General features: G+C 32.3%; 1 protein-coding gene and 1 long non-coding RNA gene across 2 annotated transcripts; one reads left to right on the top strand and one right to left on the bottom strand.

Moving 5' to 3' along the window:
• The first annotated feature begins 205 nt into the window (after nt 1-205).
• LOC130451089 (uncharacterized) lies at nt 206-5,314 on the top strand. Its single transcript, XM_056789884.1, has 2 exons — nt 206-662; nt 1,917-5,314. The coding sequence occupies exons 1-2, from the start codon at nt 206-208 to the stop codon at nt 5,312-5,314; spliced, it is 3,855 nt and encodes a 1,284-aa protein (XP_056645862.1).
• Nucleotides 5,315-10,175: 4,861 nt separating this feature from the next.
• LOC130450898 (uncharacterized) lies at nt 10,176-16,177 on the bottom strand. Its single transcript, XR_008910640.1, has 2 exons — nt 11,182-16,177; nt 10,176-11,130 (listed from the first exon to the last, which is right to left on the bottom strand). It is a non-coding gene; the product is annotated as an uncharacterized LOC130450898 (long non-coding RNA).
• Between the last annotated feature and the right edge of the window lie 298 nt (nt 16,178-16,475).

Genomic DNA, 16,475 nt, shown 5'->3' with positions numbered 1-16,475 from the left:
CAAAGTGATCGACCAAACAAGTAGTCGATACAATATCACGGCGACCAGACATCAACTCAACTGGCCGACTAGTTCAATTGCAAGAATCAGGCAGTTCGACCGAAATCAGAGTGAGTTTGTTCCAAATTATTTATTTCCGAATTTTTCTTTCCATTTGCGATTTCAAAGCTTCTCTGTTTGTGCTTGAACAATTTGACAATATAAAATGGCAGAACTTGGCAAACTAATAAAGAAAAGAGGTGTAATTAAAGCTCAGTTAACTATTTTCACAAAAGCGGTAAATGAATTTGCAACTATATCTAATTTAAGCCAAACAGAAGTTACAAAATTAAAAGATAGGTTACGTGATGCCGAAAATTATCTTGACGAATTCAAATCATATCAATTAGAAATAGAGTTACAGGATGATATAAATTTAGATGAGCAATTAATCGAACGAGAGAGATTTGAAAATTCATATTATGATGCAATCGCTGTTGCTAAAAACATTTTACAAAGCTACAATAATCACGATAATGATACAAATCTTAGCGTGATTTCAGACAAAGCTTGTTGTAAAAACGAGGGTATAAAGCTTCCGGATATATCACTTCCTAAATTCAGTGGAAACTTTGAAGATTGGTTAGAATTCAGGGACACATATAAAAGCCTTATTCATGATAGTAAAAAATTAGATAATATTCAAAAATTTTATTACTTGCGAAGTGCACTAGGAGGAACAGCAGCGGCGTCCATTTCCAAAATCAAATATACGGCCGACAATTATGAAGTGGCATGGGCCACAATTTCAAAAAGATTTGACAATACTAAAAAATTAATATATGAACATATTAGAGCTATTTTTTCATTAGAAAATATACAAAAACCGACAGCTGAAAAACTACAAAATTTAGCTGACGATATTCACAAACATTTGGGATCTATTGAACAATTGGGGCAAAATATAACTAATTGGGATCCTCTACTAATTTTTTGGATTACTAATAAATTAGATACTAGCTCAAACCTTGAATGGGAAAGGGAAAATAGAGATCAGGAAGAATTGCCAAAGTTAGATAAATTCCTACAATTTTTACAAAAACGTTCCAATTTTCTTAATATGTTAGAATCAAAGAACAGTCTCAGTTTAAATAAATCAGATTCAAAATTTAGTAATGAGGAAAATAAATTCAATAAACAAAGTAGAGTAAGGTCATTGACCTCAAGTACATATACATGCTCCTATTGCAAGAAAGAGCATTCAATATATCGTTGTGCAGAGTTTCTCGGATTAACAATAACACAAAAAAAAGATTTTGTCAAAAAATCAAATCTTTGCCATAACTGTTTGCGTTCGGGTCACTCTGTCAAACAGTGTAAATTAGGGCCTTGCAAAGTGTGTAAAGCTTGGCACAATACAATTTTGCATGAAAAACTCGAGATAGCGGACAACGCGAGCTCAAGTTCCGCAGCACTAAGCAGTGGCGTAGTGGTACCAGCGGCGGGGCAGGTGCTATTATCTACCGCCTGTTTACTCATTTCAGACAATTTCAATAATTTTCACAAAGCAAGAGCGTTATTAGATTGTGGTTCTCAAACTTCCTTTATAACGGAGGATTTGCAAAAGCGTTTGAATATTGCGACACATAAAACAGATCTTTCAATTTTCGGAATTTCAAACAATATTTCAAAGGTCAGTAAAAGGTGTAAGGTTTCATTTAAATCTATACATACCAATTTTAAAGCGCATGGCAATTGTTATATTCTAAAAGAGATTACAAGTGTGATGCCGTGTTGTCGAATCAACACGCAATCTTGGGCGATTCCAGGTGATCTAAAGCTAGCTGATCCACAATTCAATATTCCCGGACCAGTAGACATGCTCATTGGCGCGGACCTATTTTGGACAATTTTAAGCAATAACAAAATTTCGTTAGGAAAAAATATGCCGCTATTAATTGATACAGTGCTAGATTGGGTTGTATCTGGGCAAATAAGTACTAACAACGTTGAAAAGGCTTCTTGTAATTTAAGTATAAACCAGGAATTATTAAATTCAATAGCCAAATTTTGGGAAATCGAGGAAATATCTAGCACGCGACAACTTTCTCCAGATGAACAATTTTGCGAGGACAATTTCATCAAAACTACTACCAGAGACGCGAACGGACGTTTTACAGTCACTATACCTTTGAAGCAACAACCTTCTAGTTTAGGTGAGTCGAAAGCTCAAGCCGAAAAACGTTTCTATGCATTAGAACGAAAATTCAGGAGAGATCCAATGCTGCACAGCAGATATATACAATTTATGAACGAGTATAAAGAGCTAGGCCATATGACAATTTGTAACGGCAATGATTCAAGCTTCGAATATTTCATGCCGCATCACGGAGTTTTGAGAGAAGAGAGTTTGACCACAAAACTACGGGTAGTTTTCGATGCATCAGCGCCCTCTAGCAACGGTCTATCCTTCAACAATATTCAAGTCATTGGACCCGTTTTACAAGACGATTTACTATCAATAGTCTTAAGGTTTAGGAAATATAACTATGTAGTTTCGGCAGACATAGTTAAAATGTACCGGCAAATTTCAATAACGCCCGAGCAAAGGCATTTGCAAAAAATTGTATGGCGCGAAAATCCGAGTGATAACCTGGAAGTCTACCAGCTAAATACCGTTACATACGGGCAAGCCTCTGCCAGTTATCTTGCAATACGCTGTTTAGCTAAACTCGCTGAGGATATTCAAGAAATGAACCCGGAAATAGCCGAAATCATTAAGCACGACTTTTATGTAGATGACCTGTTAACAGGTGCACCTACACTTGAGCATGCGCAATACATATGTAAAGCGATAAGTGACACTCTTAAATCGGGATGTTTCGCACTCCGAAAATGGTGCTCTAACGACACCAACGCGCTCAAAAATATAAGTTCAAATGATTTAAAATCCGATATACTAGAATTTGCGCATGATGGCAAAACAAAAACATTAGGCTTGATATGGGTTTGCAATAACGACAAGCTTCAATATAAAATTCATACCAATCCTATAGGTACAAAGGTCACAAAACGCACAATTTTATCTACTATATCAAAAATATTCGACATCCTTGGTTTACTAAGCCCATGTACTATTATCGCAAAAATGATAATGCAAAAATTATGGGAAAATAAATTAGCTTGGGATGACGCTATTCCAAAAGCTATATCTGAAAATTGGGTAAGGTTGGAGAAGGAGCTTCTTATTTTGAACGATCTTGAGTTAAACAGACAAGCTATTTGCAAGAATGCTGTTGAATTACAACTGCATGGTTTCGCTGACGCTTCGGAAAAGGCTTACGGAGCCTGTGTTTATTTGAGAAGTATTGATTCCGATCAAAAGGTTCATGTATCCCTGTTATGCGCCAAAGCAAAGGTGGCACCTATAAAAACAATACCAATCCCGCGGTTGGAATTATGCGCAGCATTGCTTCTAGCCCGCCTAACAGATAAAGCTAAAACTGCTTTGAAAATTCAATTCAAATCTTTCACACTTTGGTCGGACTCAACTATAGCTCTAGCTTGGGTACGCACAAGCCCGAATCTGCTAAAAACATTCACGGCCCATAGAGTGGCAGAAATTCAGTCTCTCACTAAACACGCCGATTGGAGGCACATCCCCACCCACGATAATCCAGCAGATATTGCTTCAAGGGGAATATATCCTAGTCAAATTTTAAACTCTGATTTGTGGTGGCGCGGCCCTACTTGGCTAGCTAAGGACCCAAGTTTTTGGCCCAATGACAAGCTGGAGGTGCTTCATGATTTACCTGAACTTAAATCCAGTCTTCTGACCAATGTTGCGCCCCCTACTCTGAGTTTTCCCTTTGAACGTTTTTCAAATTTCTCAAGAATGCAACGAACAATGGCATACATTTTACGATTTAAGGATAATTGTCTTCAGAGAAATCGCAGAAGAGGCGGTTCTCTTACAGTACAGGAGTTAAGTGATTCTCTAAAATGTCTCATTCGAATTTGTCAATCTCAATCGTATTCTACCGAAATTGAAACATTGAAAAATAACAAGCCTTTGAGCTCCCATAGTAATCTATTAAGTCTTAGTCCCTTTCTAGAACCCGATGGTTTGCTACGCGTAGGAGGGCGACTAAAACATTCAAATTACTCCTTTGACAAAAGGCATCCAATTTTGATCAATTCAAAGCATCATTTTTCAAAGCTACTATTTTTACAAGAACATGAACGCCTATTGCATGGCGGCCCTCAGCTGCTCTTAAGCACTATAAGAGAAAATTACTGGGTTATATCCGGTAGAAATCTTGCACGAAAGACTGTTAAGAATTGTGTGAAATGCTTCAAATTCAATGCTAAAACCATACAGCCAATTATGGCCAACTTACCGCGCGATAGAACTAATCCTTCTAGTGCATTTTCAATAGTGGGAGTTGATTACGCGGGGCCATTTATGATTAACGATAAGAAAGGTAGAGGTTGTCGTTTAAGTAAATGTTATATTGGCGTATTTATTTGTTTATCAACTAAAGCAGTCCATTTGGAATTGATTTCTAGCCTTTCTTCAGAATCATTTATTCAAGCGCTATATCGTTTTGTCTCTAGACGAGGCAAACCATCAAAAATATTGTCCGACAATGGAACAAGCTTCGTCGGGGCACAGCGAGAGCTAAAGGATTTTCTAAAACATGGCAGCAACACTATAATCGAGAAATGTAGCTCTCAGAATATAGAGTGGAGTTTTATACCACCCTACTCTCCTCATTTCGGAGGTTTGTGGGAAGCAGCTGTCAAAAGCGTAAAGCATCATTTAAGGCGCGTTTTGACCCAAGTTCATTTATCATTTGAAGAATTTGCCACAGTTCTCGCACAAATCGAGGCGATTTTGAATTCGCGTCCTTTATGCCCACTGAGCTCTGATCCCAACGATTTTGGACCTCTTACCCCAGCTCACTTCTTGATTGGAAGACCAATAATTGCAGCACCTGATCAAGATGTCACCGACATAAAAATGAATCGACTTTCCAGATTTCAGCTCGTACAACAATTAGCACAGCACTTCTGGAACAGATGGAAATCTGAGTACATTGCGGAGCTCCAAAGACGCACCAAATGGAAGTCCAACCAAGGCCATCTAGTAGAAGATTCTCTCGTTTTAGTGAAAGGCGAGAACACTATGCCCACTCAGTGGTTATTAGGTAGAATCAGCAAGCTCCATAGAGGCCCTGACGGTATCGCTAGGGTCGCTTCTATAAGAACTCCCTCTGGAGAAATCATCAAAAGAAGCTTTCAAAAAATCTGCCCCCTTCCAGTTGACCTTTGAAAGCCATCCTTATGCTTTCAACGCGGGGAGTATGTTCACGCCAGAATTAATTCAAAACTCATGAAAACTGGCAACGCTGTCCGACCAACCGACTACTGAGCGAATGGAAGAAATGAGATAATATAATAAGTTCTGTTGTTAAAGCTATGTAAAAATTTTCTTACAAATAAATGTTAATGTGAACGTGTTAATAATAACTATAATACAATGACTTAACTAGCTTAGATAAAGGCAAAAGGAATTGTAAAGACTTGTGGGATAATATTTTACTTTATTTAAATTGGTTACAACAATGAATATGAAACTACCCAGAAAACATTACAAATAGATCTAGACATTATACAGTGCCCTTTAGATTTCAATTAGGATATTAAATGTGCTATTGTCATCTGTTTCTGCTAACTAATATTAACGATCTTTAAATTTTGTTTAACTTAACCTTAAATAAAATAAACCCATTTCATAACACCTATTTTCGGACCGAGTTTATTGCAAGAATTATGTTCCCATACTTATAGGTCATATGATGCACTAGTTAATTAATATCTGCTTAGCTATTCTATAAAATTGAACAGGTTTGAATTTGTTGAGGCCTGTTAATACATTTTGGTAATATTTTAAATAGTAATTATAATACATACAGAGAATATTTGCAAAACAGTGTTAAGAATCATCATAAAATAATAGCAGATATTATTTTCGGTCACAGAATAGGCCATTTCAATTACTCGTACTTTCCTTATCTCCCCTTCGCAGAAATTATTTTACTCAATGTGTACATCCTAGGTGTATTTAATTGAAAAGTTACGTCTATACATATCGTCAGATGTAGATTGTATTTGTCTCTGAATTGTAATAAAATATTTAATTGATGAACTGATAGCTTTCTTGGTACAAAATATTATTTCTATTGAAATAAGTGCCTCTTTTGTCTTAGGAAAAAGTTGAAAAAGTAAATACGATTGGAGAAATTTTGTTTGTAAATCTTTATAGGCTATAAGTTGTTATTAAATTTAACAGTGTTCAATCACTTTTAAAATAGTGACGATAATTGTGAAACAAAAATTTAGTTTGATTATTAGATATTCAGGTATATATGACTTACACTTTATAATGATTGTCATATTTATTTCTAAAGGACTCTAATTCGTTTGGTAGTTCCAGGTCGACTAAGATTAGGTAATAGTCTGTTACATCTCATTGCTGTTTAATTCCAATATTTATCATTTTTATTACTCAGAAATTGTTTTTAATACACTTTTTAGGCTCGTATAAAAAATAAAGAATAATTCAGTGAAATTAATAGACATATTCAGTACAAGTCACGAATAGTATTTTGAAATCCAGGGTTGATGTATTGCCTTAATTATTACTTCTATCCGTTAGATTATCAAAATATTCTTTGCGAAATATACTGTATTATTTATTTTGTTGTTTTTAGTCAAGCAGCTGCTAGTATAATTTTTAATTTGTATTAAAACACTAGTAATGTAGATACTTAGATTATACAGGGTGCATCCTAACTAGCGTTTCTCATAACATAGTCATTAGATTCATGTACATATTCTAGGCACCATTTTTATATGTTATCTTTTCTTATGTTTTAATTATATGTTGCAACCTTTTTATCATTGATATTATTACTTTTTTTTAACTTGCCAAAGATTTATATCTTGATTAAAACTATACATCTTCAAAACATATTTGAATTCAGGTGTCTAATCGTATCTAATAATAGGTCTAATCTGATGTATCTGCTATCCTTAATAAATGGTCTTATAGGCTTCCAACTGCAGGCAGTGAAGCCTTAACCCTGCGATCCATATCATCTTACAAGTATGCAAAACTTCTTGTGAGCCAATCTAGAGCTACAATTTTTAGTCCTTTTATTAATAATAATTAAGAATACATATGGTACATGAGGTTATCAAATATCTTATATATATATTGAACAACTGTATGTATTTATGTATAGAGGTAGTCGTTTACACTATGGTAAAATGTCCCATTTTCTTGCTGTGGCACTTGTTTACAGGCACAACAAAGGTTTTATCCGCCCCTAATTTAACAAATCGTTCTACTATTTTATTTCCCTTAAATTATGTGTGTCCTGTAACCCATTGGACAGTAAATTTATTCTTTTTGCCCAGCTCATTCAACTTTTCAAGTTATTCCCAGACGAACCTGGGTCTTATTATTATATGGAGCACAAAGCTCGAATGGCTCCTCCCTGTATTATAACGCACTCTGTATTGACCTCCAAACTCATGTCACCCAGACCATAACACTTACACCACTCTAACTTACTACTTCGATAATGTTGCATCAGTTGTATCGCTAAAACGAAAATTCCGTGACTTATATCTTACTCCATTGACGTTATCCCTAGATTCGGTGCTCTTGGAAAAAATGAAAACTTTGTATTCGATGATGTGATGTTGAAAGAGAACTATTTGCTTATTTTCTATGTCTGCCAATCTTCTTCACTCTATTTTGACTAATAGAAAAAGTCTTGCTGCACTGCAGTGCTTGTCAAAAATCTATCTTAATTATTTGTTGTCGCCGGTCCTGGTCTTGTTTGACACCAGCACATTCCACGGCTCATATATGTTTTGGTTGTCTACCAAAAAATTGGAGTTATCTTTTGGCTAATTTCACCAATAGATAAAATCATTTTTTGAAATGTTGATTGAGCATAATTTGTTTTAAAGTTTTTTATGAATCAGAAAGGTTTAGAGTTTTTAAGTATGTTTCTACCACTATGCCGAATAGTTGACAATAAGTTGTTCAATGAAATTCATTATGTGAGGAGAATACTACAAAGGAAACGGTCTCTCCAGTAACTGATATCTGAAACCTTACCTACCAGGTCGCAGTAGCCAATTTTTATAAAAGATATAAGAGTATTAGTTTATTTGTGAAATCAATATTGAATGAAAATTCTAGAAATAAGGAATTATTGTGAATATATATTTTGATATTAACGTTCAAAACTTAAGTAAAAAACCGAAAAATTACTTGTGTCGACTACTACCACTGTTTTAAACAAAATGTTGAATATATTGGCAGTAACAATTTTTGAATTTTTTATAGAATAATGGTCTCATATAATGTGTATTTCAAACTATACCTAATCTTATATAATTCGGAGCACCTTGTATAATAATTAAATGTGATTTTTATTAAATTTTTCAATTGTAATTCTGTTTTCCATTCCTGGCTAATGGTGATAAATTGAAATAATACTGTAGGAAACACCATTTGTTAATCGATTTCTTATAGTCTAATCTAAAAGTTCAAATTATGTGGATTATCTAATTCGATCTGTAATTATGTCCATAGCATTGTATGTAAAACGATAATTAGCTCATAAAAAATTTCACACGTTATAAACCATCAAAAACCTTTAAAAATAGTATTTGGTTTTTCGCTTATAGTTCTTAAAGTATGAATATTTTTGAATTTAAAAAAAAATTCACAAAATAAAACTTAATTAATAATTAATAGTTTGCGCGCTCCGCCTCGAAGGCAAGTACGTCAATTAAATAAAAAATGTTAAGCCACTTAAGTCACACTTCTTCATCTTCTAAAAAAGAAAGTTTGAATAATTGTCATATTTTTTTGCTTCGTGGAGCCCTTCATATACATACAAAACAAGATTGTTTTAAAAAAGTTTTAATACTGTTTATAACAAACAGTTTTTTCAAGTTAACAATTCTCTACAAAGTTGTGAGAAATATTTGAATAGTCCATAAATAGTTGATAAACAGATGAAGGAAAGAATTATTTCTTATTAAATTAATAATTTTTTTTTCTTATTAAAAAAATATAAACAAATTATTTATATTTTTAAAACGTTGTTTTATATTTATAAAAGACAAACTCCATGAGTGCAAATATTTAACTATTTTTCGAAGGTGCTCAATTGTTTATAACTTTTGAAATTGTTTATAGGCTAATAAACTTTTTACATAGTGATCTACACATCATTCCGGATCGGTTGAGCTAATCCACATTTTAGTATTAGTATATCCAATAAACACCAATTTACTCTTGTAGACTAGACTACTATTTGATTCTTTTTTATTTCTCTTTCCAAGCTATTGGTGTAGTTTTAAAACTCTGACAAGACAGTTGAAAATTTTTGCAGTGCTAAAATTCACAACATTCCCTTTAACCAAAATTGTATTGATACAATCCTTTCATCAACCCAACTTAACTGAATATCGAGCATATAGTATGTCAAATAAATTAAATATTTTGTTAACAGTTGAACATTGTAACATTAATTTTAGTAAATGTTATTCTGTTGTATTCTCTTTCAAATTACAAATATTCTATACACTTTGTAAGTATGTAATTTCAAGTATATAATTAATTGATGTTTTTAATTTGTAATTAAAATGCCCTTTAATCTCGCTATTTTATGTTTTTCAGCTTCTATTTTATTCATAATTAATTATTGTTTCACAGAATTGGAAATAATGACAAATGTCATATTACTTGAAACAAAAAAAATTGACAACCGGGTATTTGGAATCTTCATTCATAAAGTTTTAAAACGGGTCCAAAAACAGGGATGTATTGTAATGAACATCACTATGAGAAACAAAAAAAATATTTATTTTATTAAACTATTATAATAAGCAGCACAATAAATACATACCATTTGGTTGACAATGGTGTAGTGCCAAGAAAAATGCAGGAGCAGCAGAACAAATTGCAAATTTATAAATAATTGTGTATAAATGTATAAATTAGATAGGCCGAATACACAATATGAATAGAGTGAATGAATCCAAAGAAGGGAAGGATTTATGTTATGAAGTTGATTTAAAAACTTAAAAAAAAAGACGTTCAATATATAAAAGTATCTTGTTAAGTACCTTTAAATAATACAAAACAGAACAGACATATTGTATAAAGAGAATTTTATTCAAATATAAAATTATAAAACCATTAATGGCAAGATAACTAATACCATTTATTATGAATTATGCATTACATACTTTGTTGCATTTGAGTAGATATTATACTTTTATAGATCATAGTAAAACGATGTTCTTGTGTGATTCTTCATTATTTTCTTGAAACATCTGGTTAAACCATTGAGAAAAATCACCATATATTTTCAGTATTTTCATATGTGCAAATTTTTTTACGTCGTATTAGCGGTGACACCACGTCTCGGTTTTTAATTGTTCGGGTTCCAAACTGAACAGGCTTCATTTAGTTGAATTATTAGAGGCAATTTTATCTCTTATTATATCATTTTAAAATGGAAAAAGCTTGCTGCTTGAATTATATTATCTATTGAAATGAAAGTAGAATCAAAATTAATGTTTTAAGCTCAAGTTATTGTAAACTTTGATGTATAGTATTGTTTACTTACCCTTAACCTCATAATTTTATAAATTGAATTAGATCTCAATCTTGTATAATTAACAAAATTAATTTTTGTGAAAACACAAACTCACACTAATGAAACTTTCAAATTGAGTTTGTGTTTAATAATGTAGAAGGACACTTAGTAATCTGATGATTTCACGAAAAGATATCAATGAAGTCTAGAGATGAAACTTTCAAGAATTAAGTACTTCTAACATTGATCCTGAAATCTTTACATTTAACCAAATATGGTTTTGAAATCTTTAAACTATATTCTGGGATAGTTCTTCAATAATATTCAGAACAATTGTTGCAAAAAGAAATGTGGATTACATTAAATATTTTATGAATCCTGAACAAGTGACCGAGGGTTGGTTGACGGATGTCCATTCCATGGTTATCCAGGGCCATTCAGTCAAAATTTCCACCTGAAAACGGTCAAATTCTTATTTTGTTATTAATAATGTTTCCCAACTAACATTTGGAACTATAACACCAAAATTTTTGCAGCTGTTTGGTGCTTGATAAATTGTTTAACTTATATTTGCATGGTATATTTACATGTCGAAAAGTCATTGTTCAGAAAAGATTTTCATCAACACAAAATAGCATTAAATTTCTTAGTAATTTTTTCGAAATTACCTTTTTGCATGTATGGGGTATTAACCAAAATATAAAAAACTTACTCTGACTAAAAAGCGAACATATTGCTTTTTAGATTTGTGGCTTAAATTAACTTGTATTAGTTGTATGTATATTTCATTTTACTATCATAAACAGCCATATTGAATGTAAATTGTTGAATAAATAAAAAAAGAATCACTTTTCGAAATATTCTTGCTCATATTCGGCTTGCGTAATAATTACATAAGTACAAATAGTATGCTATAATGTAAAACGGAAACAGTTTAGTTCTGACAAGAAATCCAAGATTAATTTAGAATTTAAAAATTCACGAACCATTCCGATATCTGTTGGAAATTATTCCTGCTTGATTCGACACTTTTCTATTAGCTGACAGAAACGCAGATCGTAAACACAAATAAGAATAATTATATAACATTACATATCACAAATCACATTGATTAGGTTAAAGCACCGATCATAAACAAACCTCGTTAACTCTTAATATACCCATAAAACAATTCGTTATGTACAATCGCGAGCTCGAATCCAATTGAAATCGACAAACATGACGAAAAAAGTATGAAATCAGTTCAAGAAACTGTTGGAACATTGGACATTACTATTCCAGTTTCAATCCTTTGCTTCATAAAACGAACCTGTAAAATAATACAATAATTTTATTTGTTTATAAAAATAGCGGCGTAATAATGATTAGAAAACTCTAAATATCTTCTAAGAGTAGAGCCAAAACATTTTTCAAAGCGAATACGCATTCTTTTTAAGTTTTAACAAATATTTAAAATGTTATAGTATAATAAATAACATGATTGTTAATTATTGTAAAAAGTCTGTGATCCATAAAAATGATATCGCGCGCTTTACATTTTTTTGTCTAATAATGACAATCAAGCCCTTCTTCTATTATTTATAATGTATATTGTGTACTTATAGAGAAAAAATATTATTTCTCATTTTATTTGTGAAGAAATATTTTCATAGTTATATTATAGTAGTGTCTAGCAAAAAGGTCGAGGAAATTGTGTCAAAATATTATAATAGCACATTTGTGCAATATTTAAAGAATATTATAGTACAGTAAAAGCTCTTTTAACCGACTCTTATGGGATCGGATAATGAAAAAAGGCTAAACTTCTGAAGTATAACAAAATTTATTTCTAAAAGTGGTAAAATTTGTTTGTGAGTCACCCAGTATTCCTAAAAAAATTGATAAATATGTACCTGACGCATTAAATTAACAAATTCAATTACCTGTATACCTCAATTCTTTGTCTATACAAGCTTATTAATAACAAGCTACCAGTGATGGAACATTCACATTTTTAAACGCTCTGAAACTGTAATCCTCTCTTTATGAATTCTAAAACTTTGAGTTGATTTCTCTTTGCTGATGGCAAGCTTTTTATCTCGTAAATGTTTGAAGTTAAATATCTGTTCAGCATGTAAGCCTGTTTTTATAAAATCACACCAAGTTGTTTAATCCATTCTGTAAATACAGTTGGGCTGACGCTTGGGAAATCAATGACTTGATGTTTTTTCAGCGCGCTAGCTACCGTCACTGCATTGAAAATCCCCCGTTTTCAATTTGGAATATCATGTCTTTTTTTTTTTCAAAACATAGTCATAACTAATCTGTACGGTCCAACGAGTTTTCCAGTCTATAGCTGTGGTAAAACGGTTTTACTAAAACAGACACCGAATTTATCACTAATGTTTGGCACAGCATGCCTTTTCCGCTAAGCACTAAAGATGATACAGTATTATATAATGAAACAATAATCAATTATTAAGTGAATTAAAAACGAAATTAAGAAAAACTGCGAAGAAAGAGCAATTGATTGCATTTTGTTTGATACGGAAAGTTATTTGTGGAATAATATTTCTTTATGGTTATCTATTTTTAGTTAATGCGACGAGCGGCTAAACCTAAGTTGATTAAGAAAGCTTTGACTGTATAAACTTTATTTAGAGTTGTAGTATCATCTATAAAAAGTGTCTTGTAATTCTATTTACCGTATCTATAAGTCGATTGGAAACAAATATTGGCATCCCATCTCATCTGATGGGGTCTTCAGTTTTCTTTGTTACTCACTCTCCATCCTACTTACATGGGTTTAATTGAATTGTCCAGCTATCTTTTCTACTCCTTCAGGATATTGCCATGCACTTCACTCATTTTTTTCTGTATAAACGTTCTCACTGGCAAGGTTATTTGAAGCCTCTAGAAGTGCTAATTTTTTACTCTATTCGATATCCTACTAATCTTTAGTGAAAAAAAGTGGCCCTCTTTATAGATGGTACTTCTTCCTTTTTTATTCTTGACTGTAATGTTGGAAGGCCTACTAAAAATTCTCGAAAATTCTTTCACTATTAACTTTTAATTTAGAACAATAAATACCCTGTATTTAAATTAGTTATATACCAATTTTGATTGCTCTTATCGAGCAATCGGAATCGTCTAAAATTGCTGCCAATTCATTACGTACACGCTCTGGTTCGGGCTCTAGATTGGATAATGCTGTTTCCTCTATATTAGTAGAGCATTCTTTCGAGGTACTGGGCTTATAATGTGATTTACCGGCATTTTGTCTTCTAACAAACGAAATAAATAACAATGTTGAATGTAAACATCTCATTTAATAATAATACACTTACCATTACTAGGTTCAAACACCATTTTCAACATACGAGAACTGCGAGAAGACATTTTTAAATTAATATAACTACTAAAAAATCTCAAATTTTTCACACTCCGACAATAAGTGCACGCCACATCTCAAAGTTTTAGGTTATGTTTATATAAAAACTTTAGAACAGCTGATACAGAGTCACGTGTGTATTTCCGAATTTTATACTGCCAAAATAAACTAAGTGCGAATTATTTTACTAAATGTGATGAAGATTGTGTATTTTACCGAAAACAGTACAGCGAAAACCAGATATCTGGCACCAAGTTGTAAAAATGGAGTTGGGTTTTTGGACCTTAACAGTTTATTTGGAGTTCTCAGGTTTTGTAACGGATCCACGTTACGTCGAAACGACCCAAAAACAAAATGAACTACTGAGCCATGTGGGATACATATGGTTTCCATAATCTCCAATCAACTAACAGCACATGTTGAATTTATTCAGTTATTTCGACTGTGGTCACAGATCCTCCGTCGTGGTGATCAGAATTCAAACTTTAGTTTTTGAAAATAGACGAATCTCACTTTTTTGTTCTTAGTTACGGTTTTAAATATCCTTGATATCAATTGTAGAGGTGTGATCTAAAGTGGATTATTTTATTAAAAATAAAGTAGAAAGGTTATTTTGATCAATCTTCTTTAAAGTACTGCTCTACTGGAATAATCTTGGTGTATTATAGTCAAGGACAAATATTAACTTTCAGTGATTGTATTTGACATTAATTTTTCAATTTGGAAAAATATTATTGTTACTACCTTGTTCTAGGTACATGTTACACGACAGATATTGCAAAGATCTCACAAAAGCTATAGTAGCAGACCACGGCTAGAATAGGTTCGAACTTGTCATCGCTCAATACAGATACTAGTTGCAAATATTTCTAAAAATTATTAACTGTATCTTTTAATCAGACCTCGTTTCGAAATTGTTTTCAATGCTTTGTGGCAAACTAAATAAGAAACCATTAACAAGAATGCGGGCAATTGATACGCTATTCTTCAGAAATATTGAAAGTAAAACAAGAAAGTTTATAGAGTGAGGTGGTTTGGACATTTATGTCTTATGCGGGAAATACCAGAAAAAACTATAGAGGAAGACCAAAAAAAAAAAAACATTTCAAAGTATTAAACAAAGAAGAGAAAGGTAGATATATATTAGAAGTAATAAAATATATAAAAAGACGTGAAGAAATACTTGTCATTGAATAATAAAATAAAAAATTAAAAGTTTTGGACAATTAAATTTGTCAGGACTATATAACACAGGTTATTAAGCAATATTTTCAGTTTATAAAAGTGATGTCATTTAATTAGTCTCTGATTTTCTTCGTTTTGAGTATTTTTCGTCATAAACTAGGTACTAGGTTGTACATAAATTGATATATTGTTGTCATATATGTTTAAAATTTTTCAAGTGGGAAGTTTGTATTTGAAACCTTTGAAAAGTAAGTAGGACCTTGTGATCATTTCCTCTATTCATTCAATTTAATTTTTTTGTCATGTGAATTAATTCTTTGTGTCCTTCATTTTATTCTAATTTTTTTATGGAATTTTAAAATGTACCTTTTGTGAACCGCCGCCTATGTATAGAGATGAATGATAATGACTCATTTGTTATAATCGGAAAAGTTAGTTGCCTTCATTATAGTGTTGTATTTATGATATAGCATTTTATAGTCAATGATCTCGTTAGGAAATTGTTCACGTATAGTGTAAAAATTGTGCATGTCACTGTTCTATGAGCACATGTTTAAATTTGATGTAAATAATATCTTATCTTTAGATACTATTTGTACTTGTCATATTTTATTTTATTGAAGATAAAATTAAGATGGACACGTACAGTCACAATAAATGTATTTCTTTTACTGATATTGGTTTTTCACTTTCCCTAGCAATTCTTTTTAAATAGAGTACCTATATTGTTATATTACTCATGTCACTAAAAGCAAATACGATTGTTCACGTACTAGTTGTCATAGTCATCAATGTATAAGGTTCATATTGTAATAAATGAGATTCCTGTTGTAATAAACTGCGTTCGAAACTCCGTTGTCACCATTGTCATTTTATTGCCTTCACCCTGTATAGGAAGTCAATTCAAATCCTTCCTATGTCGGAGGGTAGCTGCTGTTACTAGTACCGGAACGCTACAAGGGTAAGAGACTTATCTGTTACCGTTTTTGTAAAAAGTGGGCCGTTGGCCTGAGTGGAAGGGTAATCGTTAGGGGGCTACTACGCTCCTAACGAAAACTCTATGGATCGCCAGGGCTTAGAAACGCCTGGACGAGGTGCGCTCTCTAATTCCTTGGCAAGGTTTTCTGCTTTGTCCGCGCCTATCTTACTCCTGGTAGCTGGGCCGTTTTCCTTTAAACGGAAAGTGCACCTAGGCTGGAGGGGAGATTTGGGAGGGTGAATATCGAAACAATAGATATAACGAT

This window comes from Diorhabda sublineata, chromosome X, assembly GCF_026230105.1.
Source record: "Diorhabda sublineata isolate icDioSubl1.1 chromosome X, icDioSubl1.1, whole genome shotgun sequence".
Taxonomy (NCBI): domain Eukaryota; kingdom Metazoa; phylum Arthropoda; class Insecta; order Coleoptera; family Chrysomelidae; genus Diorhabda; species Diorhabda sublineata.
The sequence above is the reverse complement of the archived record's forward strand: the minus strand, read 5'-3'. Positions and strand labels throughout refer to the sequence as shown.

Bases quoted from the DNA above. Each gene is read 5' to 3' on its own strand.
- LOC130451089 (XM_056789884.1), top strand. From the start codon at position 206: ATGGCAGAACTTGGCAAACTAATAAAGAAAAGAGGTGTAATTAAAGCT. The intron at 663-1,916 runs GTAAAAAATTAG...AAATTTCGTTAG, and splicing joins TAAAAGCCTTATTCATGATA to GAAAAAATATGCCGCTATTA.